The 24984-nt window shown below is 33.3% G+C and overlaps 2 protein-coding genes, 1 long non-coding RNA gene and 1 other non-coding gene across 11 annotated transcripts in view; 2 read left to right on the top strand and 2 right to left on the bottom strand.

The window, feature by feature from the left end:
• Window positions 1–20301, bottom strand: part of LOC138701112 (uncharacterized) — a 23349-nt gene extending 3048 nt beyond the window's left edge. Inside the window, exon 1 of the long non-coding RNA XR_011332452.1 lies at window positions 19703–20301. This is a non-coding gene — a long non-coding RNA (uncharacterized lncRNA). The remainder of the gene's footprint in view (window positions 1–19702) is intronic.
• On the top strand, window positions 4689–21329 carry LOC138701104 (S-adenosylmethionine-dependent nucleotide dehydratase RSAD2-like). Its single transcript, XM_069827698.1, has 6 exons — window positions 4689–5123; window positions 8116–8277; window positions 10817–11046; window positions 13464–13613; window positions 15601–15633; window positions 17901–21329. Exons 1-6 carry the CDS (start codon window positions 4823–4825, stop codon window positions 18063–18065), a joined length of 1041 nt encoding a protein of 346 aa, XP_069683799.1. The 5' UTR covers window positions 4689–4822; the 3' UTR covers window positions 18066–21329.
• TRNAY-AUA (transfer RNA tyrosine (anticodon AUA)) lies at window positions 9389–9460 on the top strand. The gene has a single exon. It is a non-coding gene; the product is annotated as a tRNA-Tyr (tRNA).
• Window positions 20699–24984, bottom strand: part of LOC138701098 (transmembrane GTPase Marf-like) — a 50737-nt gene continuing 46451 nt past the window's right edge. For all 8 annotated transcript variants that reach the window (XM_069827682.1, XM_069827681.1, XM_069827688.1 and 5 more), the window contains one exon: window positions 20699–24984. In XM_069827682.1, the coding sequence (XP_069683783.1) occupies window positions 24780–24984 (205 nt within the window). In that variant the 3' untranslated portion in view covers window positions 20699–24779.

Here is a 24984-nt window from a genome sequence, read left to right as displayed (position 1 = left end):
CACAAAAGCTGAGGGCCAAGTTACTTTAAATTTTAATCATAGTTTGCATTCACTTTTTGAACCAATTAGGAGAGATTCAACCTTGCTAGCTAATACTAAAAAGGAAATACAATATCAATAATCATAATACTGTATACTTTATAGCTTACTATACAGTAATTCTATAAGTTCAGTTTATGAAAATGTATACTTTTCACTATACATTAGTAATTTTATTCGGTAATTTAGTAGCACAAAACCATTTCAATTGTTTTTTATTCTAAATTCCTAGTAACAAAATTACAATAAAATAAGCTGCTAATTAATAATTTAATATATTTTTTTTTTTTTTAGATATTCTCTCAAATTGCGAGTAATTTTCATAGATATATTTAAAAATAAGGTTTTGAAATACGTACAACGTTTATTTTTGGTACTGAATATGGTAATGTACATTCATCAGTTCATAATTTATTGGGATAAATTTCAAAACACAGAATGCCACCCTTGCCCTCTGCTCCCACCACATCCCTTTTGTTTTCTATTGTCACCTAGCTACCTGGATTGTTGTTACTGACATCTGCTCGTAGGATGAAAAAAAAAACAGTTTATTTTGGGTAATTTCCTAAATTTGATTAATAGAGATTAATAGAAGGGTATACACCATTTTTAAATAATGTAATACCCAAACGCAACTATTACATTAAATGGTTATGGAATCATCCTCAAAATTTTGCATAGAATAAACCTTATCTGAAATAATTTTTAAAGAAACTTTTGTTATGTAACATTTTTTATGAAAATCCATAAAAAGGGAGATATTTCAATTTATTTAATTCATGCCCCCTTATAACCTCCCTATTAAATAAAGTATTTTGAATCCATATAGCCTAAAATATAAGTTACAACGAACTTAATTTATATTCCAGTTTTCATATAAATCGGTTCAGCCATTATCGCGTGAAAAGATAACAAACATCCAGACAGACAGACAGACAGACAGACAGACAGACAAAAAAAAACTATTTTCGGATTCAGGATGATTAATTATACATGTTAACATCAATTATTTTTGGAAAAGCGAAAATTACCAGAAAAAATTTCAGTTACAGATTTATTATTAGTATAAAATACAGATTATTTGTTAATTCCATAATCTTCATGTGTTCTAGAACAAACTTCTGCACGCGTTGTAACTGTAACTTCTGCACGCTGCAAGACCTCAGTTTAGAAAAAAGAAGTATGAAATCCTAGATCATAGTATTATATATGATCTAGGATGAAACAAAACTTGTGCAATTTGTTAAGGAGAACTAGAATATTAAATAACAAAATGTTACATAATATCCTAGATCATATATGTAATATATGGGGCCCAACAGTTGCCGGCTCCCTCTTCTAATGAGACTTTGAAAAATTAGCATTTCGTTTCATTGATCCATATGAGGCACGGCGTTACATTACCCAATAACTAATTCATGACTCGCTTGGGTCATGAATTAGTTATTGGGAAAGATAACGTCGAACCTCCATCCCTAGATCATATAAACTAATATATATCAGGGGCGTATTCTGCGGACTACCGGGGCTACCGGCGGTAGCCCAAGGAAATTACAAAAGAAAAAGTTTATAATATAACATAATGTAATAATTTTGTATTATTAGTTTTACCACAGTAATTAAAATTAAAGTAATTTTTAGATTTATATGCGCTCTTTGCTCTCGAAAAGAAACAAGTTGTCAAGGCGGCATCACTGGAGAAACTGCTTGCTACGTGAGGTAGCCTGTGACTGTACCGCGCACGCTGTCTGGTCGCACAACTGCCCATCCCCCCGCTCTCTTCTGTTTCCAATGTGCAGTGTAAGGCCGGGTGAGTTGCCACTCTCGTGATCGGTTTCTTTGCAGGCGCGAAGCAACAGTACGCTTATCACGGTAGCTCATGAATGTAATTGTGTTTTTGCAGTGCAGTATTTTAAATTTGTGGTTTGTTCGAGTGTCTAAGAGTTATATTAATTGTGAATTATTAAGTTTTTAATTTCCCAATTAAGTGATATTGTAAAAAATATGGCAGAACAAGTTTCTGGAGAGGTTTGTGTTGAAAATGACTGTGTAATAGAAGGTTTATTGAAAGTGCCTTTTAACCGTCGTACATACAACGAGGAAGTTGAAATTGTGAAAATGGAAAGACCAAGTCCTGAGTTAAATTTGTCCATGGACGTAAAAGAAAAACAGCGTGAGTACACACGCCATTTTACTTCAACATCATATGGTAAGTGGAATTGGTTGTGTGGTAGTTCTAAACTGTCTAAACTATTTTGCTGGCCATGTTTGTTATTTAGCCGCGAAACTAATGTGTGGTCAAAAGAGGGTTTTCTAATATCAACTCCCTTCGAACGGCAGTCCTAAAACACGACAAATCAAAAGCTCATATTTATAGTAGCATGAACTTTGCAAACTTTGGGAAGACAAGAATTTATTTACAGCTAGATAAGCAAAAAGCTCTACATATCAACCAACACAATGCTCCTGTGGAAAAAAAATCGGGAGATTTTACTGCATCTTATTAACACAGTCTGCTTTCTAGGAAATCAAGAATTGGCTTTTCGGAATCATAATGAGAGTGTGGAATCAGACAATAGAGGAAATTATATTGAATATTTAAGTTCCTTAAGTGAATTTGACCATTTACTGGCCAATCATCTTGAGAGTTCAACAGTATTTCGTGGTACTTCTCCCGCAATTCATAATGACTTAATATTTGCTATAAGTGGGGTTATGATAAAGAACATAAAATCTGAAATAGAAGAAGCACCTTTTGCGGCCATTGTTGTTGATGAAACAAGTGATTGCTCTAATCAGAGTCAATTGTGCACTGTTTTAAGATACGTCGATAGTACTGCCAATGTTCAAGAACGGTTTATAGGATTCACAAATGTCAGTTCGGGCAAAACTGCTGCTGCTTGGTTTCAGCATGTGGAAGGTGTTATAGCAGAATACAATGTCGGCAATAAGTTAATTGCACAGACATACGATGGTGCTTCAGTTATGGCGGGAAATATTAATGGCTTAAAAACAAAAGTTTAAGGAAAGTATCCTCAAGCACTATTCGTCCATTGTTACAGCCATGTTCTCAATTTAGTTTTGCAACAAACTACTTCATCCATTCCAGAATGCCGCATTTTTTTTTCAAAACACTGTCGGGTTTAGCTGCATTTTTCTCATCATCTCCTAAAAGATCAGAAAAACTCAAGAATTTATGAAAAAGAAACTCCCAAAAGTAGCACCAACTAGATGCAATTTTACATCTCGGCTTGTAAATACAGTAAAGTAATACAGAGAACAACTGACTGCTTTCTTTGAAAATATCATTTGTAATGACTCTGAAGAAAACTGGGTTGATGATGTAATTGTGCAGGCTCAAGGATATTTGTATTTTTTCACACAGTTTCAGAATATATTTCTTCTTGAAGTCTACGCTAGAGTGTTCGCACATACAGATGTGCTCTACAATATTCTTCAGACAAAAAGTCTAGACATAGCATACTGCTTGCAAGAGGTATCAAAGTTAAAAAATACTATATTCGACTTCAGACGTAGTGGGTTTCCGTCCATATGGAGTAATATGGAAAATGAAAATTCTTCAGCCAATACAATGGAACCACCATTAAAGCGAAGAAAAGGAGATGATGAATTGAAATACAGGCAGCTGTACTACAGCATACTAGATCGTATGCACATGGAAATTACTGACAGATTTTCTGATTATGGAAAGCTTCAGTTCACATATCTTCTAGATTCTCAAAAATTTTCTGCTTATAGAGAAAACTTCCCGAATGAGGCACTAAACAAATTATTTCAGTCCTATAACAGTCACTTTGATCAAGTACGTTTGAAAAATGAATTAAGTGTAATATATTCAGCAGAGGTCTTTGATTTTTCGAACAAACCTATCCATGAAATAATATCTGCCATATATGAAAACCAGCTGAACCAAGTTATTCCTGAAGTCCTTAAATTGGCAACATTAATTGTGACAATACCAGCTACGTCAGCATCAGTAGAAAGAACATTTTCTGCGTTGAAGAGAATAAAATCCTACTGTAGATCAACTCATACACAAGAACGTTTATCCGGCTTGGTACTGATGTCCATTGAAAAGTCATTTCTACAGAAACTTCGCAAGCGGCCCAACTGTAATTTTAATGACGAAGTCATCAAAGTATTTTCGTCCCAATCAAAACATCTGAAATTCATATATAAATAGGTAAGGAATTTTATTATAGGGACTTTAAAATATATTTTGTGTAATAATAGGGTCAGTGGTAGCCCAGGCCCTTAAACCAGTATACGCCACTGATATATATATATATATATATATATATATATATATATATATATATATATATATATATATATATATATATATATATATAAGGAGATCTCCCTTCAAATCTTTACCTACTCATACATCTGTATAAAATATTTCCCAATTCCATGGGACAGAATGCAACACTGCTATATGTATAGTATATTATTGAATTTCACCATACAATGCAATATTGACAGATCGATTGTGCAAGCGGTTAGGTTGGCTACCGTGCCGCAAGACAGGGGAAGTACCGTACTATGCACAACTACGTTTCATGGCGCAATATAATGGAAGGGGATCCCCACCAGTGGACTGTTGGAGGGGGATCCCCTATCAGCGTGATTCCACATTTAGCTTATACACGTCGCAGGAAATCTGGGGTACGAAGTCTGTACGGAGTAATCTATAAAACTGCTCCGACTTTTCGTAGTGGACATATATGATTGTAAGGCTACTTAAGTTTCATTATTCACTATGGCGCATAATGAATTGATTAAGTTCATAATTCAGTTGTTGTTACGACTGTATCACTATGGGTGGAATGAGTTCTTAAAAAAATATGATTATACGTCGCATTTTCTACTCAAAGTGCGTCAGCCATTAACCAATGGAATTCAGGTTCAGAAACAAAACGCTACAATACCGCGAAGTGTAAATTACCACTTCACTCGGCAGTGTAATTATCAGTGTGGATTCTGCTTCCATACGGCAAAAACATCTTTCGTGATGCCAATTGAAGAAGCTAAGAAAGGTCTGAAGCTACTGAAAGATGCAGGTAAGTCTCAGTTGTGTTCATCTTAACATTAAAATATGAAGAAATGGACGTGTTCACTGAATTTTACGTATTTATTATTCTTGCCTTGGTTTTTGCGTAAGGGAGGGGGGGGGCTGTACACCTACACAATTGTATAAATGTGCACGCAGGGTTGCCAGATTGGCATAACTAAAAGTAGCGAAAGCTCGCTGGGAAAGTAGCCAAAATTCAGAAAAAGTAGCCCAATGTAAATGGCAAATTTATATTTCGCGGATTATATATGTTTAAGTGAATCGAAATGTTTTTTTTTTCAAGTCTCCTTTATGAGCACTAATTTGAACTTCATAAACTTTACAATCTGCTTTATTGCTGTCGTCTTTCACATCCTGAAGCCAGTTTGAGAATGAAGAACCATTTAACCACTGCCTATTAAACGTTCTGGTATACTTATCCCATTTTCAGCAGTTACAGAACGAAATAATAAATATTTCCATTTTCAGTATAATCACAAAACAAAATAAATGTATAAAAAAGTTATTCACTATCACAATTTAAAAATGTTACTGTATATCACTTCTATAACAAACAAAGTTCTCTTAAAATTATTTCACTATAGGACTCAGAATTGAATAATTAGCCTACATTATAATTAGGATACAAAAAAGTACAAAAATTAATTCTCTAATATAACTTAAAAACTGTATATCACTTTTACAAAAGATCCTAGTTCCTAATTTAAGATTACTGTAATAAACATCGGCATTCACAAAAAATACTAACGCTTGAATTGGAGGAAAAACAGCAACTGATTATTATGTGCCTGCAGGCTGCACTTCGCCACTGCATTTCTGCTGGCACTGGTCATGGTAAAACGAGAAAATCCCCTTACACTGGCTTGGTCATGTGACATGTACAACAAATATATATTTCGCATAGGTACGTCGTTTCTCGTGGTTAAGGTGGTGGTGGAATAAAGCGAGACGTACACTAACAGGTTTTTTTTACCTATTATTATTTATTTTCCACAAATTCAAATCAGAAAAAAAATAGCCCAAAATAGCCCCGAAAAGTTTTGAGTAGCCCAAAAAGTTGCAAGTAGTCCAATGGTAAAAATCAATAGCCAATTAAAATTTTAAGTAGCTCAATTGGCTACTTGTAGCCCAATCGGGCAACCCTGTGCGCGCGTAAGTTTATAGGTCGGCACGAGATCTACCATGCCATTCCGAGCAGAACAAGTCAGCGTGAGTTCTGCAGTGTTTATTAATCGCGAGCACTGCTCTTACTTTTTTGCGGTCATCAATATTCGCGCACTTTTATCAGGTCCATCTTCTGGCGCTTACTTATGGCTTTAAGGAACCCGGAGGTTCATTGCCGCCCTCACATATGCCCCCCATCGCTCCCTATCCTGAGTAAGATTAATCCAGTCCCTGCCATCATATCCCACCTCTCTCAAATCCATTTTTATATTATCCTCCCATCTACGTCTCACCTCCCAAAAGGTCTTTTTCCCTAAATAACACACTATATGCATTTCTGGATTCGCCCATGCGTGCTACATGATCTGCCCATCTCAAATGTCTGGATTTAATGTTCCTAATTATGTCAGGTAAAGAATACAATGCGTGCAGTTCTGCACTGTATAACTTTTTCCATTCTCCTCTAACTTCATCCCTCTTAGTCCCAAATATTTTCCTGAACACCTTATTCTCAAACACCCTTAATCTCTGTTCCTCTCTCAAAGTGAGAGTCCAAGTTTCACAACCATATTGTAGAACAACTGGTAATAACTATTTTATAAATTCTAACTTTCAGCTTTTTTGAGAGCAGACTGGATGACAAAAGCTTCTGAACCGAATAGTAACAGGCATTTCTCATATTTATTCTGCGTTTAATTTCGTCCCGAGTATCATTTATATCTGTTACTGTTGCTTCAAGATATTTGAATTTTTCCACCTCTTCCAAGGATAAATTTCTAATTTTTATATTTCCACTTTATAGAATTTTCTGGTCACGAGAGATAATCATATACTTTGTCTTTTCTGGATTTACTTCCAAACCTATATATTTACTTCAAGTAAAATTTCCGTATTTTCCCTAATAGTTTGTGGATTTTCCCCTAACATATTCACGTCATCTGCATAGACAAGGAGCTGATGTGCCGGTAACCCGTTCAATTCCAAACCCTCTCTGTTATCCTGGACTTTCCTAATGGCATATTCTAGAACAAAGTTAAAAAGTAAAGGTGATAGTGCATCTCCTTACTTCAGTCCGCAGTGAATTGAAAAAGCATCCGACAGAAACTGGTACTTCAGAGGTGTAATATTGGCACTTAACTTTAAATATTCGGCACTTTTGTATTGACACTTCATTTGAAATATTCGCGTATTTCACATTTCTCAGTAGACATTTCAAAGGTTAGGCTAGGCTATGTTATGTAATGTTAGGTTGAGTTAGGTTACGGTTATTTCGCGGGCAATTTCTAGGAATCTGTTCATCTTGTGAACATTCTTGTGTATGCATTCTCTGATGAACATGTAGGCTGTGTGTTCTACAGACTCCACTTTTATGAACTACTCGCCGTTTTCAACGTATTCTTACGTCATTATCGGCTCGGCATGCAATGGTGCCTATAGTCTGCATCAATTGAATATGCACTTCAAGGTCAATGCATAATTGTCGCTTCTGTTCAGTCATAATATGTTTACGGAAGAGAATTTCCAGCAAACTTAATGCACAGCGTGTTATACCCCTGAATGAAAACATTGATCTATATAATTTTTACTACAAAAATTACACCTGCAAAAAAATAGATTAATCCCCAGTACAATACAACCGTCCTTGAAGAAATGTACCTATTATGAAAACATTGACTCCTAATGTTAATACTATATAATATATTTGCGTTCGAGTTTTTTAACTGGTGTACTGGTGTCTTATTTTTAAGTTCATTCATGTAATAATTTGTAAAGCGTTGAAGATTTCTTTCATCAAATACCACTTCAAAAATTTACAGGTATGGAAAAAGTGAACTTCTCCGGAGGAGAGCCATTTCTTCCAGAGCGAGGACATTACTTGGGAAAGTTGGTTCACTATTGCAAGGAGGAGTTGAAGTTACCCAGTGTAACGATCGTGAGCAATGGCAGTCTTATCAAGGAAGCCTGGTTCCGGAACTATGGTTAGATTATTGACACATACTTAACAGTGTTAACAGTTAATGCAGATTTCGCATTATGTTTTATCTGCTTCATGGTCTAAGAATTACCGTATTATTCAGAAATATAAAGGGGACAGAATCACTGAAATGTAGGTATATATATAGCAATAAATTCTTGAAGCAGACATCTCTCTGGACTGTAACATATTTCTTATATTATTTTGTTTGCTGCACTAATGAAGACTGTTGTGAAATATTTTATAATTAAATGCTATTTTTTTAAAGGTTAAAAATAAAAACCTTGATGAATAGGTTTGCATACAACACTGGACATAAGTTAACGTTTCAACTAGGTTCGTATTGACTGTTTCATTTATACTTCAGGAACAAAGTGTTTTGCTCAAGTCTGGGTATAGTTATTATTGTCGGTTTTGTTTTCATCTACCTGTTGCTTCAGAGTTTCATATTAAATTTGAAGTTCGTTTTATGTAACAATATTGTCTTCTACTAAATTACTTGGTCATTTTAGAAATGCTGTCCACAACAATACCAAGAAGAAATTTACATTTTTGTTGCCAAGCCTTGTTATAGAAAATAGAAACAAATCCATTATTCAAGGAAGTACCGCGTTCCCAGGATGAAGAGAAAGGAACAGAAGCACTTCAGCAATGTGATTTTTTATAGTCTATGTGAAGCCTTTTTTTTTTCTGTTTACTACTACTTTGGTTGTTTTAAAATTTTAGTTTATTTTATATTTACTACATTATCTAATTCAATAAATATATATTATTTTAATGTACCGAAGTACATATGATATTTCCATGCAGATATTCTGCTTCATCATACAATGAAAGAGTATTGGAACAGAGAAAAATTCTCTCCGGTGCCGGGATTTGAACCCGGGTTTTCAGCTCTACGTGCTGATGCTTTATCCACTAAGCCACACCGGATACCACCCTGGCATCGGACAGAATTGTCTCTGATTAAGTTCCAACTCTTGGGTTCCCTCTAGTGGCCGCCCTCTGCACTACGTCATAGATGTCTATGAACATAGGACCGAAGTCCACACAAGAGTTGGAACCCAAGAGTTGGAACTTAATCAGAGACAATTCTGTCCGACGCCAGGGTGGTATCCGGTGTGGCTTAGTGGATAAAGCATCAGCACATAGAGCTGAAAACCCGGGTTCAAATCCCGGCGCCGGAGAGAATTTTTCTCCGTTCCATTACTCTTTCATTGTATAATTCAAGAAAGTTATTTTGGTCCTCTTTCAGTTTGCATTTCAGATATGAAAGTAAATTGTCCCAGATTTTCAATTTTTAAATATGACAACCCTACGAAGGGATCTACAATGTACACAGATAAAAGAGTCAGCTGGTGTGAGTTTGGGAATGCACCTAGCTTGAGGGTTAGCGCAATTGATCGTCATAGTGCCCCCCCCCTCCTGAAATTCCATTCTATTGCATTCCATCCCTCATTTGTTAGAAGAAACCCCAGTTAAAGGCTACAACGGATTTTCTTATTAATGTATCAAAATTATCATCATTATTCTTGTAGTATCTTAGTTGTAATCCTTCTTACCTCGTGTCAGCAGATGTCCTGCAGTAACAATGTTACAAACTCATAAACATGCCTATAGTATAATCAGAAACTAAATTAAGACCTAGATATAAGATTGAAGAAGCCATGATTTGTAAAAATATATATGGTGAATAAGCTACTGCTACTGCTATCCTGCTGGATATATTAAGAATAAATGGTTCAGTGTCCAATTTTCGCAGCTATATATGATCACTGATACTGTTCATATTATATAATATTTTATTTCCGTTTCTTGGGTATGGGGTCCGCAGTTGTGGCTATGTGAATAGCGTATCTGCTTACCAACCAAACAGTTCGTGATTCTACTCGTCTTGGGCAATGGAGGAGATTTATCTTCCATCTACGGAACTTAGTGTTTGTCCCTTGTTATGTGTTGTCTCAGTGGTGGCTCTGTGCCATGCTGACCACACGATCAAGGACGCCCGCAATGTGTGCCTGTCTATACCTATATAGGGCTACACTTCCCTATACCACATTGGATTGTAAGTCGGGTAGGAAAGAAGGAAGTTGAACAGTAGAAGAAAGAAAAAAGAGAGCATGGGTATGATCCGTTATTCAGTACATTATCTGAAATTGACTTCATTCGTTATATTTACTTCACGGCTATACGAAATTCTTGCAGCCTATTTAAGAATGTTGAGACCAGTTTTATTCGTATGTTACTATCAATTAAAGTCTTTTGCAGTTAATGATTTTAACCTTGGAATGCCATTGTCTTCAATTTAGTGGTCGATAAAATTACTTCGCCATGATTTTATAGCTGCATCAATTTATATTTTAGAATTCGTGATAAAGGTAAGTCACGATTGTCAAGTTATGATAGCTAAAAATAGCAGAGTCTATTAAGAAACAGCTATGAAGTATGGCAAATACTGCTGTCACAAGAAATATATAGGCCTATATACAGTTAATATTATGGACTGCTGGTTGTGATTGAATAGCATATTATATTTATTTCAGGTCAGTTCCTTGACATTCTTGCCATTTCGTGCGACTCATTTGAAGAAACAACAAACAAAGCAATAGGACGTGGACAAGGTAATAAGAACCACGTAGAAAATCTGAAGAAAATTCGGAACTGGTGTCATCAGTACAAAGTGGCCTTCAAGATAAATACCGTAGTCAATACATACAACATTGATGAAGACATGACTGAACAGATAATGGAACTCAATCCTATTCGTTGGAAGGTATTCAATGATTTTTCTAACAGAGGACATTTCAGAGGGTGTGTTCAAAACTTGGGGACGTGTACAGATCATCAAGTAGAACAATTGTTGAATAAGAAACCATTTCTACCAGATTCAACATGTTTTTCTATATGCCTATTAGGATATTCACACTTTGAGGATAGCATATTTATTGTTATTTATTTTATTAGTGTGACTCAGCATAGTGTGTTTGTCTTGTGACACAGAATAGCTCACAATAAATTTAAATACAAATATAAACAGATTTCAAACAAAATAAAGTAAGACATATCAAAAAGGAGCCCTGGTACAATTTAAATTGATAATTAAAGATGTTGGCGAAATATCGCTAGGAGAAAATTTTATTATGGTGGTGACGATGGTATCTCAAAGCCCTCTCTTCAGCTTGTATTATTATTATTATTATTATTATTATTATTATTATTATTATTATTATTATTATCATTATCATTAGTAGAGCCCTGATGTTTAGGCATTTATAACAGTTAATATAGGCAGGCAAAAAAGGCAATAAAAACGTAAAAAAAGTCACAATAATTTTTGAAAAAGACAAATTTTAAAAGGCATAAAGGCATATTGCTAAAATATTAGCAAAAATTTAAATATCAACATAACTCACATATTTACTTTGGTAGGTGACACATGTTGACTTATAAAATACTTCTTTTCGTGATTAACTGTCTTTTCACAAACCTTACATAACAAAACTGTTCCATCGGTTGAAAACACATGCGTACCAAATTCACTAAAGTAAGCATGAAGTTTACTTTTCTGTCACCCGACAATAACTGACTGTTCCTCACTCAAATTTTTCTCCTACAATAATAAACACGTATAGCACAAAATTGTAACAAGCAAACAATTGAAAATGCTACGTGACAACTTCTATTTAAAATTATAAAGCTGATTGTAAGTATCGTGAAGACATGACAATATTATATTTGTAACTGTGGATTGTCGATCATTATTCATATTACACCAATAGTATTAAAGGACGATTATTAGCAAATTAAGCACCGAAATAAATTACTTTTATTTACTATTGTTAGTAAAGTTAGTCAATGTTTCAAATATTTAAATTTCATACACATGACAATTAATAGAAAATTGCAAAGAAACAAGAATTGTCGCTTTAAAATAACAAAAAAAAAAGACATTTATTAGTAAGAAACACCTTATAAAGGCAAAATAAAAATTGGCCCTATCACTTTGATTTACTCTAAATCACATTTATATCTATTCAAATAATGATTTACTTCCACCCAGTGAAAAAGCATTTTCCCAAAATCCGGGCTTTAATTATTTATTATTATTATTATTATTATTATTATTATTATTATTATTATTTACGTCTCTCACATCTTAATAGCATTAATAGCTGCATGGTAATAGAATCCACAAGGTTGCCAAATTTTCATACTCAGGATGAGAATCAAACCTGAGATCTCATGATTTGTAATCAAGAAAAAAAAAAAAAAAATGTTATGTTTTATTTAACGATGCTCGCAACTGCAGAGGTTATATCAGCGTCACCGGATGTGCCGGAATTTTGTCCTGCAGGAGTTCTTTTACATGCTAGTAAATCTACTAACATGAGCCTGTCGCATTTAAGCACACTTTAATGCCATCGACCTGGCCCGGGATCGAACCCGCAACCTTGGGCATAGAAGGCCAGCGCTATACCAACTCGCCAACCAGGTCGACGTAATCAAGAATTCTGATCGCTAAACCACAAATAAAATGTGATTATTACTATCATTGATAGATATATCATTGCCTGTTGTATATACAACTAGCAGAACCACGGTGTATCTAAGGTTGCATTGTATTCTACGAATGCTGATAACAGGAAAACTGTCGTATTCTATACTGCTATTTCGAACTCTACTGTAAATAGTCTACGACAGCTTCACAACACTGTTTCTTTTCACTTTGTCCAGATATGGTAAACTAAGGCATTCTTAATTCTGTTTGACATTATCAATGTGAGCTGATAAATGTTTCTTGGAGTGCTCTCAATCATTTTTTTTCATGCTGTAATTATGTGGCTTTATTACTGTTTCTGCAGGAAGCCATACAAACAATATTATCACGCTTAAAATTATGTCGTCTTTGCCCATATTTAAAGTCTGTACCGAGGATTTGATGACCTTTAAGGATAACTAAATTTATAGACTTATATTTGAATTTTGTTACTCACTTTGGAAAAATCTTGTCATTTTAAATTAGTTTTTCATTATCTCTTCTATTCAAATGCCAACATATCAACATATTCATAAACTCTTGGTTTCTAAATGTAATATTATTTTAATTTGTAATTGATATTTAATATCCTCTTCCACACTAAGAGAAGGTGCTTTTTAATATTATTGTGGTACTGTAATTACTGCTTTCAGGTTTTTCAGTGTTTGCTTCTAGAGGGGGAGAATGCGGGACCAAAGGCACTGAGAAATGCTGAGAGATTTTACATCACTGACGAGCAGTTTCAAAACTTCCTTGAGAAACACAGAAGAGTTCCGACACTTGTGCCAGAATCTAATGTGAAGGTGAGTTTGTTTCTTGCAATTAAGTTTTAAGATATTAAAATATCCATTTTGAATCTTGCGTACACCACTTTTAACACTTGAATATAATTAGGCCTAATTGATGAACTAGTGGACTTACTCGTGTTAAATATGTAATATAGCTGTAAGCCAAACAAATATTACATATTTAACACGAGTAAGTCCACTAGTTCATCAATTAATTATATTAAAATATGTCTGTCTTAAAAGTAATAGAGGAAGTGTTACAAATATGGAATACCGTTACCATTTTGTTTTTTTCGTTTTGGAAAGAACATGTTTTGAATACTGAACGTGAAGTATATCATCCTGTTTATTGCTGAATGTCCCCTGTGAATGGTACACCAGACTTAGAAGCTCGTATCATTTTTCAAACACTTAATAAACTCTATAAGACGTTTGAAAAAATAATTTCCTCAAAATCTAACATATTTCTTTCATAAAAATGGAGATACAAATATGAAATACTATTAACAAGGTATAAGGTTAACAAAATTGCGAAGTCAAAACGGCATTACTAAGAAAAGATTAGAAGGTGTTTTTTCAACCGTAATACTGAATCCAGATGAAATGTCTCTCACGTCTTTCCTCAAATTTATGTTATGATTTCTTGCATTGCCTTTTCATTCCACTGTTTTCTAAGTTTGTTGGAAGGTGAGGTTTTCTCTCATCCTACAGGTGCTAACACAAATAACGAAACAGAAAACCAGGGTATAAAGATGGAATACTAATAATACTAGTAATTCATATTTGTGACACTGATGATATAAGTCATAACCTCAAAACATATAATTTAAAAACGAAATCAATTATATATACATTGCTATAAACGTAGATTATTTCTGTTGAATATAATCATTAATATTTCTAACACTGAGGAATAGCAATGTATATGCAAGAAAAGAACACCGTCAAAATTTTGACTTTCTTCGAAAACTCAATATCCTCTATTAATAGCTTGGATTACTTTATATTCAGTCTTTAACAGAGAACAAATTTATTCGTTAAATATGTTTCATTCCACTTATAAATATTCTCTTTATGTGACATAATATTAATTGCTTAGTAGATAATATTACTTGTTGCATTTACACTCTGTGTTCTTGACCAATACAATGTTATAAGAAAAAAAGGTCACTCTAGGCAATGAGGAAAAATACATTCCACCAACCACTGACTTCGAACAAATTTAAAATTAGGGCCTATTAAACAAATGTCGTTCATTTTGAACATTTGAATATTTTTATAGGATTTTTCTACAATACAATAGCTATCTTTTACTCAAAGAAATTTTTATCCTCCACAAATTTCTATCCCCAGCATCTTCTCCTAATACTCTTCTGACGCAATTCATCCATTGTTCTCTTGGTTTTACTCTTTTTCTCCTTCCCTCCAGTCTACTCCATCTTCGGTATTTTTCCATTTTTCATCCTCCTCACGTGTCTTCCTTCAATTACTTAAATAACATTCTTTTCTGTCTCCATAATTTCTCTAATTCTTTGATTTCTAATTTGTTTCCTTCTTGATTTTCTCGCTGTTCTCCGAAAGTTCATTTCACATTTAAATATAAAATCATGAATATAAAAGGGAATTTATGTACAGTACCTATATAATGAGTAAATAATTATTACTAAACATTATTTAAGTTGAAAGAAAACAGGTACGTAAAAATTTGTTCCTTTAAACTATGTACCGTACTTTATTAATTTTGTATTATAGGAAAATATATTTTAAATGCATAATGGAAATGGAGCTTACTGAAACCTTTTAGAAATAAAAACATAGTGACAAATAATGAAGAGAAAACACAAAAAACAGAACAGGGCTATACCACAGCTAATCATTTATCCTCTGTAATCACAACAATGTGAACAAACTCAATAATGTATATGTAATGTTTCCACATGTAAAATCCAATAATAATTACAATAAACATTCTTTTAACTAATAATACTTATTGATCTTGCAGATGCAGAATAGCTATTTAATCCTGGATGAATACGTAAGTATTTCAGTTTTGCCTAAGTAATTTTAATACTTACAAATTTAAAGCTACTTTCAGTTGCTATGCTGCTATCTCATAACCTAATATTCAGTCCTTTGTAATTATTTTAATTAATTAATTAATCTAAATTAGAAAATGTTATTAATTCAGTTCATTTTATAAAACATAAAATAAAAAAGTTATTACAGTACAGCAATATATTATTGTATATAATCGAAACCTTTATAATATATTAAAATATTGGCTCAGATGTACTATAAGGGCCACTTATCACCTTAGTGCGCAAAAATAGATGTTTCAGGATAACTATTCCTAATTTTCAGATGTGATATTAAAATTAAATAAACATGTTACTTTTCATGTTGAGATTATTTGAAATCCTCATTTCTTTCATATCGTTATAACTTTTTCTTTCTTTCATTAGAAGCCAGTGTCAATAATAGTTCGTAGACTTATGTTGCTCCCTCTATAACCAATATTATTTTTCGGTATTCATTTATTAGTTGTTACTAGACTTGTAAATATGTTTCTGTGGGACTGCACCTTTAACAGTTTAGTTATGTTCTACAAAATGGTGATTTTACCGATCCTAATTTATGTTGCCCCAGCTTGGTGTTACATCCCAAAAACAGTGTTTCAACCTCTTCAAATTGTTCATAATATAGTGCTCCGAATAATACATAATTCAGACTGGTACACAACTAATGTACAAATACACTTTGATCTGGACATGACATTTCTGAAAGACTTATTACGTGAACAAGTAAAGAAGTTTTATAACAGTGCAAATTCTAGTGAAAATCCATCAAGTGTCTAGGCCAATACAATGCAAATTTTTACAAGAAGCATAGAACATAAAAATCTGTTTTAAGTGAATAACATGCACTGTTCCACAACCTCCGACTTCCTAACATCTACATTAATGTCTCCGTGTCCAATTGTATTGACAACTGGACATAAACAATAGGCCTACTTGTGCATTATTATTTGAATTTTAACTAAATATGAAAAGGCAGAAAACATATTTGTTTTGATACTTTATCAATAAATTGCTGAATGTGAGGGGGAAAAAACCCTTAACATTGAGCGTATTCCGAATCTCACCGGTGAGCAATCCGATGGCATCACGGTGTTCCGAATTCCATCGATGACGTCATTGATGCTCCACCGGTGTCGCACCGATGCCATCAACTTTCAGAGGTGGTGGCAGTCTCCATCAGCCGCCATCAGTGAATCTGATTGGTTCTTGTATAGGGCGGGAATTAGCAGACGAATAACATCCGTGCACTGTTGTGTCATGGCGGTGTGTTCTGCTTTAGTTCTGCTGAATTGTTTGTAATGAGCACAACGTAAAAACAATATGTTAATGGCTTATGAGCAAACATGTCAACGGACCCGTTATTACTACCGGTTCAAGAAATAAATTATTTATGCTATTTTTTCTTTGAACGAGATTGGAGTACGAAAATTTTGCAAAATTTTGCTAGCGTAGCACAGACAACAACTTGTACAGTCGCCATGACAGCCATCGATCCTTCCAGCAGTTTTGTTCCTTATTTCGCTGCAACGTGACGTCATTGATGCCACCGGACCGGTGAGATTCGGAATACACTGATAGGCAGAGAATATATATTTTGACTTTGCTTGGCTTTTTAAGGGCCGTATCCAGGTCGGATTCTTGCACATAAGCTTAAACTGACCCATTGTGCTTCTTATTGTCCAAGTCCGACCAGTGATCCAGGTAGTATTCGTGAATCCGATGGTGTGTCATCTTTCCTCAGTTTTGACCGAGTTAGATTCCATTTGCAGACGAGTTACTGATAAGTTCCAGGATATGGAGCCCGAAGCCCTTCCCATATCAGCATTGGTAACCCACACTACACCCCAAGACTTCACTCCAGCCTGTTTTTAACTTTTGCAGATGATAGTTGAAACGCGGGAAAGATGAAGTGTGTTTATGGATTATTGAGGGAATCAGGAGTACCCCGAGAAAAAAACTCTCTGCAATTTCCACTTTGTCCACCACAAATTCCGTATCGATCTAGCTGGGGATCGAACTTAAACTGTCTGGATAGAAGACCAGCACACTGGCGCTTGAGCCACAGACGCTGTAACATTGTGACTTACATATGAAATTATTTTATTAAGAACATGATGTATCATTTCCCGCCATGTTTCTTATAGTGTACGGTAATTATAAAATGTTAGAGAGATCAAAATCCAAAGGAATGTAATGGCAGAACATATGATACATTCTGTTTCAGATGAGGTTCTTGAATTGTCAAGAGGGAGCAAAGAAGCCTTCTCTCTCAATCTTAGACGTGGGTGTGGCAGATGCTTTGAATGAAGCTGGATTTGATGAGAACATGTTCAGAAAACGAGGTGGAATTTATAAATGGAGTAAAGCCAATATGAATCTGGACTGGTAATTCATACTTCCCATTATTAAAACTACATAACACGAAGATATTTAGAGATCAAGTTACCTTATAAACAAAGTACAGTATACCATGCAACAGTATTGTGGAAATATGTATCTTGTGCTGATACTGTCAATATCTAAGGACCAAAGTTTACAAGTATGATATTATATAAAACAGACATTAATATTAAACTATTGATGTTTTACTTATAGCCTATATGAATCTAAACGTACCGTTATGTTAACAAATAGTTCCTAAGTGATTTGGATACAATATTACAAATTCCAAATATGATCTGCACAGCACTAACGTAAGTAATAGTTTTGTGATATAGTACTCGCACTGTGTAAAGAAAATCCTTTATACATTTAGTTAACATTATTATAGGCCTATAAATTTTTATGACTGAACTTCTGAACTTTTAATATATTGTAAAATTTGATAGTGGAGAGGAACACACAATTCTGACTTTTTTTTTTTTTTTGGGTGCAATGGCAGGACTCGTAACTTGCTGTCATCTCTATGTGCATCACTCATTGACATCACTAGTGTCGTGAAGCATAGAGCACAAAAATGTAAACGTGAAGATATAAATGATACATTTATATTTTCATAAAATTTGCTCATTTACTATTCTGTGATATAGAATTTACAAAGCGTTATAAATATAAAGAACTTTGACAGATACCGGTAAGCACCGTGATGTATTCTCAAGTGTTTTCAAACGTTTATATAATATAATCTTGTTTTAACTCCTGTTTCAGTCACATATTAATCATAGTCAACATTTCAAACTAAATTAAAATAGTATCGTATGACGGAGATATTTATTTTTAATAACAATCAGAAGATTCTCGTATTTTCTCGACTACCCTGCGCACTCGAATAAGCTGCGCATCACACTTTTGAAAGAGGGAAAAGAAAGAAAAATACAAACGGATATATTGACGCAACATAACTTAGGTGACATTACGAAAGTTTCACCAAAAGGCAAATGCCGGGTAATCTTTTGGCGAATCCTCGGACCTCACCTCATTATTGTAGAAAATTACTACATTGTAAAACTGTAAAAATTGTAATTGTAATATTGTAAAATTTTGACTTGTTCCATATCTTAAAGCTTCATTGCTCATGTAAGATCTACAAATGAATGAATGAATGAATGAACGAACGCTAGTGTACACTCAAAATTGTAATAAGTGTTAATATCACGATACGCGCCTTTCGTATGGCTTGCATATATGAATGTGACAGGTTAGGTTAGGTTCGGTTAGTTTAGACTTTTGTTATGCCTTGAATATACGGATGTGTGACAGGTATCTGTGTGTGTGCGCGTGCGTGTATAATGATAAGCGAAAATAAAAGAAGTGAATGTCAATGCAGCGAATACATGCAATCCGTCAGTTTGCATTTAAACAAATGTATTCACGATAAATTGAAAACAAACACGACTACAGTTCAATTGACAACAAATTTTATCATAGAACGCGTATTTCAAACTCATCCTATGCGCACCCACTGCATGCTAGTTGTCTTGCTTAATAGGCCGTTTATACGATATCCTGCAATATTAATATAGCACGTGTCAGCAAATTAAGTTTCTTTATTTTGTATGATACTACGTGGTTTGTTATAATAAATACCTGTTACAACTATCAATTTCTTCATTCTGAGCTGTTTTCATCTTCACAATCGTCCTCTGTTCCATCCAGCTGACTGAAGATACTACACTTTTTGAAGCTCTTTTCAACGAGAAGGAGCGATATGCGTGCTCATACATCACAAATCAATTTTAAAATATAAGACGCACAAACTATACACTTATCACACTTGAACTTTATTCTGACACGTGTACTTCTAATCCAAACGCCATTTAATAATGTTAAGAATTGAAATATTCGCGCGGGAAGGTAATTGGCCTGAGCTACAATTACGAATTGCGCGAGAGTAAACTCGGGCAGTGTTGCCAACTTTATTTCGAGTAAGTCGCGTACCCGCATTTTTTGCTTGGATATTTCGGGGGGGGGGGGGCTCGAGGTATTCGAGAAAATACGGTATTGTCTGAAAAGTATATTTTTCTTGTCTGTTTTCGTAAAACAATCACTTTTTTGTTTGTTTGAATGTCAGCCAAATTAAAAATTTGTTCAAAATCTATTTTTGTTTATATTTATGATGCGCCCAAAATGAGGTTCTCTAACTCACAGGGTCTAATCGTTTAAAGTATTCAGAATATCTTGCATGCTTTTACAATGCTATAATGTAGTAAATGTTATTTCGGGTTAATAGTTTCGAACATTTACAGCAATACATCACATTAAATAAATGTTCTACAGACTACAGGTATAAATACTTTATACTTACTTAAATGCATACCAGAGTAATTTTTTTTTTCGAAAATATATTACAAATCAACTGTATAATTATGTACAAAAAGGTATCAGGTGAAAGTACTGTATATTATATTCAATAGACTGTTTTACAAATTGTCAGTATAGGCTTGATGTTATTGAAAAATGTGTTTTATTTGTTAAGCTTCATAATTACACCACCGAAACAAGAACTCTATGTACAAATTAATGAGTACAAATATATTTTGGTAATAATTTATATATATATATATATATATATATATATATATATTTTTCCAAAAAAGGTAACATAAATTTCGGAAATGCTTTAAAAAAATGAACAATTTCGGAAAATATAAATTTAGCATCGGAAATCATACCAAACTGAGAAAAGAATGAAGTTATTTTAGGACTTTCAGGTTTTTCTAATTTTTTCAGCTATTACCATGATATATATATACACACACACACATACAGTATATTTATTTTTATTATATACGTTAAAAAAAATAATTCTCCACATTCTCTCAAGAGAACATACTGTAGCTACACTTGCAACACGAATAGTTGCAATTGTCATAATTTATTTAATTTAGTGCAACTATATCTACTGTAATTGCATACAAATTATTCAAAATTAAAATTACTGAAATTTTAAAACTTTCCGAAATTTATATTACTATTTCCGAAATTAAAAAGGTAGTGTAGTTTGTGTACCAACTGAAGTGACCTGGATTGTAACAACATTTGCCTTTAAGTTATCTTTTAATATTGTTTAATCACAGATTAAAGGTGATGCCATGACTACAGTTCACATGAGTGGTTATAGTCTTAATTTATGTCTAATTAGGATTGTTACACTTTTTGTTTAGACTTTTTCCTGTAATTGTATGATAAAAATAAATGCACGTAGTTTAAAATGTTTCAGAATTTTATTTCCTATATGATTGTAAAATAACCACCATTGCAGGAGGAGATCAGATCTGCTACTTGGGTGTCACATATCAAGATTCCATGACATTTGATTCAACTGTGGTTATGAAAAAAAATTTATATGCAACTAGAAATACTCACTTCATCTTTACTAAAAGCCGATTAAAAATTCACAGTATTAAATTCACCCATCTGTCCTTCCTTAACATATCCATTTATTTATTACATCTGAATTTAACAATATACCAACTAAATTCTTACATGACGCAGACAAAATGATAAAAAGTTCCCTTAAGGAAATGTTAAAACTCCCAACAGATATACTGAATAACATGATACATTCCGAGGAAAAATTAAAAGGACTTGGCCTATATAATTAACACTTTTAAAATCTTGTAATGTTTACAAATTAATTGTTCAAAATGAAAGTGAAAGTTTATTATGCTCGAAGTCTCTCCAGATAGAAAAAAAAAAAAACATCTAAAATTTATTAATCCATAATGTAATCTATATGACTCCAAAAAATTCACCATGAACTCAGGCAACGGGAATTTACAGCTTGGTGTCAGCTTCCCCAAAAAGGGCTTTGAGTAGAGATTTATGAAGAATATACGCTTACCAATTTTGGGTCAGGAATCATGAAGGCCTTTCCTGCAATGAATGGCATGAGGCCCTTAAAATGTTAGTCAATGTTTCTGTAGTTCTCTTCATTCTGAGCAGGACCTTGGACTCTAGCCTCAGCACTGTCAAAGAGAGAGAGAAACTCTTGCCTATGTCCTAGGGTTCTGTTCTGCATGGCGACCTGCTGAGAAACACTCGCCAGCATTAGGTTCGCTGCTTCATCTCATTCACCACTGTACTTTGTAATGTTCTCCTAATGTAAAGTAACTGCAAAAAAGATCATAATGCATACCTGCTCCAACAATATTATTATGTTGGAGAGTAACCACTTTGATTTTGGATATAATGTACGAGCAGTTTCTAATGCCAATAATTTCATTATTTCTTATTTGCATTTTATTTCTTCAAATTTTCAACTGAAAATTATATTATAATCATTGTATTCAAATGATGATCGCATAGAAATGAGTCGAGATCACAGTAAAAGAGTACTAACTTGATATAAACTTGCTACTTGACAATTAAAATGAATATACTCAAACTTCATATTAAATTTAAATTACAATCTACTAACAAAAAGAGACTCAAAAAAAACTTCAAAATATTTTTTAAATAGCAAAAATATAAAACCATGAGAAATAGCGTCAACCCAGAAGGCTGGTATGTGAGAGGATTGCTATTTGGTAGATGAGGAGGTATAACAAAATGTACCTAGAATATTTTAAAGCAACTCAGCATTCCTCATAAAAATATAAATATTATCTCTGAAACTATCTGGTTAAAAAGGTTGTGGTTTGAAGTATTTTGTAGGTGAATATTTGTTTCACAAGTCTGTAGCATTGTTGTAGACTGTAATGGTTGATTTTGTTGCGAAATTTCAAATCAAAACAAATTTAGTATTCTGTGTTTTTGAAAATGTAAGTTTTTCTAATGTTTACTTTGTAGTTCATTTTCTCGAAAGTTAAAAATTCACAACTCATGTACTTTTATCTCAGAAACTAAAATTCACAACACATGTACTTTTATCTCAGAAACTAAGTTAGCTCGAAGCATGACGTTTTTACAGCTTATCTACAGAATTACATTCATTCCTGAGCTCTAGTTTCAGGTCATTTGGATAAAACCTTTTTTATGCATGAATAATAATGTAATTTCATTTTCTTAAAAAGTATTCGGTTACAAAGAAAATCATAATTTATTATTCTCACAAAGCACACTTTCTAAACAACAGCTCGATACTTTTGAGATAATAAACAATCTGAAGTAAAATTTTCATAGACATATCTATAATACTTTCTGAGATAAAAGTACTTACAGATGATTAATTTAACATTGGTAATACAGGGCCTCTGATCTCATCTTAAACAACTCTCATTTGGGAGCAGAAACAGATGAACTACTTTGCATGAAAGAAATGATTCAGCACATCCTTAGCAGACAGGTGTCAACGAGATTGCAGCAATGATACTAAAATTCATGGAAATAATGGGAGAGAGTGATTTTTATGAAGCAGAATTTATATAACAACCAATAATTACAGTATGTCACTTATTTAATATTCGAATATATACACATTCTATATGGACAATCATGTTTAATATTAGCTGCCCGACTAGATGTGGGTACATAGGTAATTTATTACATTTTATAAATAGTGTAAATTTATGTTACACAAGAATTTTAACTGATAATAATTTGTACCTTTACTGACTATTTACACAAAGTGTAGACATACCTTACAAACATAACTGCAATATCAGAGTTAATAAATATTCCAAGATTGTTAGATACAAAATAATATCTAACAGTGTTCTAACGACTGTATTATAAAACACTAGACAATTTATATGTTAACCCACAATTTACTATTCACTGCCAATCCTGCAAGTATCCACAATCCACATTTAAACTCTATGAAAGGTCACTTAAATATTCGGTATAAAATATTTTTATGAGAAAAAAAAATCATAAAATATCTTTCTGAGTACAGACCAACACTCCATTACATTCAAAAAAGAAAACAAGAGTTCATATTACAGTATAGATCTGTATAAGAATGAACATAACATTGCACCAGTTCTGAATCTAAATGCTCTCGTTATTAGTCAACAGCTAACATCTAACCTCAATTCCAAAATTCATATCTAGTCAAAATTTCTGTAATATACTGAACATTTCTAGGTATTAGTAAGTAACAATTCCTCGAGTTCTGTACAATACATTCGTCTCGGGAATTCAATTAGTAAAATATTTTAGTAACAGTTAAAAACAAAACTATATGAAAACTACTGTCATAACACTACTACAATTTTTCGAGTGTAAAATTTAAAAAAATTCTAATGAAAAGAAAACCCTCTTCTAAGCATACGAGAGAAAATTCCAATATTTTCATTAGTAGAAAATTTTTAAAATAAAGTTCATGCATTGTAGCTTCAGAAATGACAGTGTTGTTTACTTGTATTGTTCCATTTTTCTGATGTGTTGAGTGAACCAGCTAGAATCTGTCACTCTTAACAGGAAATGAAACTTTAACTTTTATGTCTTATAGAGTCAAGTGTTTAATGGTCACTCGAGCATCAATATAAGAATGATATAAATTTGATAATCTCAACTTCTGTGTAACGCTAGCTGATAGAAATTAGTATGTTTTTATTATTTTAACTCTGTATATGAAACAACACTGAATGTTGTTTGCTCTACCATGTACGTTCTACAGTTCCTCCATAAACTCTAGCATTTGATCACTTCGATCTATGTGCTGAACTTCCAAAGAAGTTTAGAGAATTACATATTCAATAGTAGTTTTAGTTGACGATTCTTATTCACGCAATTTTAAATATGCGTCGTCAAACAATTCTAGCTCCTTTGTGATATAGTTTGCTTTGTTTCTCAAAACTTTTGCAGAGTTGGCTGCCTCTTCTAACTGCCTAATTTCCTTTTCCAGTGTCTTGATTTCTGTATCCATGTCATTAGTTGCTTCATCAACTAAGTGGCACAATCGTGCAAATGTGCTCGACAGTTCC

This window comes from Periplaneta americana, chromosome 6, assembly GCF_040183065.1.
Source record: "Periplaneta americana isolate PAMFEO1 chromosome 6, P.americana_PAMFEO1_priV1, whole genome shotgun sequence".
Classification (NCBI taxonomy): domain Eukaryota; kingdom Metazoa; phylum Arthropoda; class Insecta; order Blattodea; family Blattidae; genus Periplaneta; species Periplaneta americana.
The sequence above is the reverse complement of the archived record's forward strand: the minus strand, read 5'-3'. Positions and strand labels throughout refer to the sequence as shown.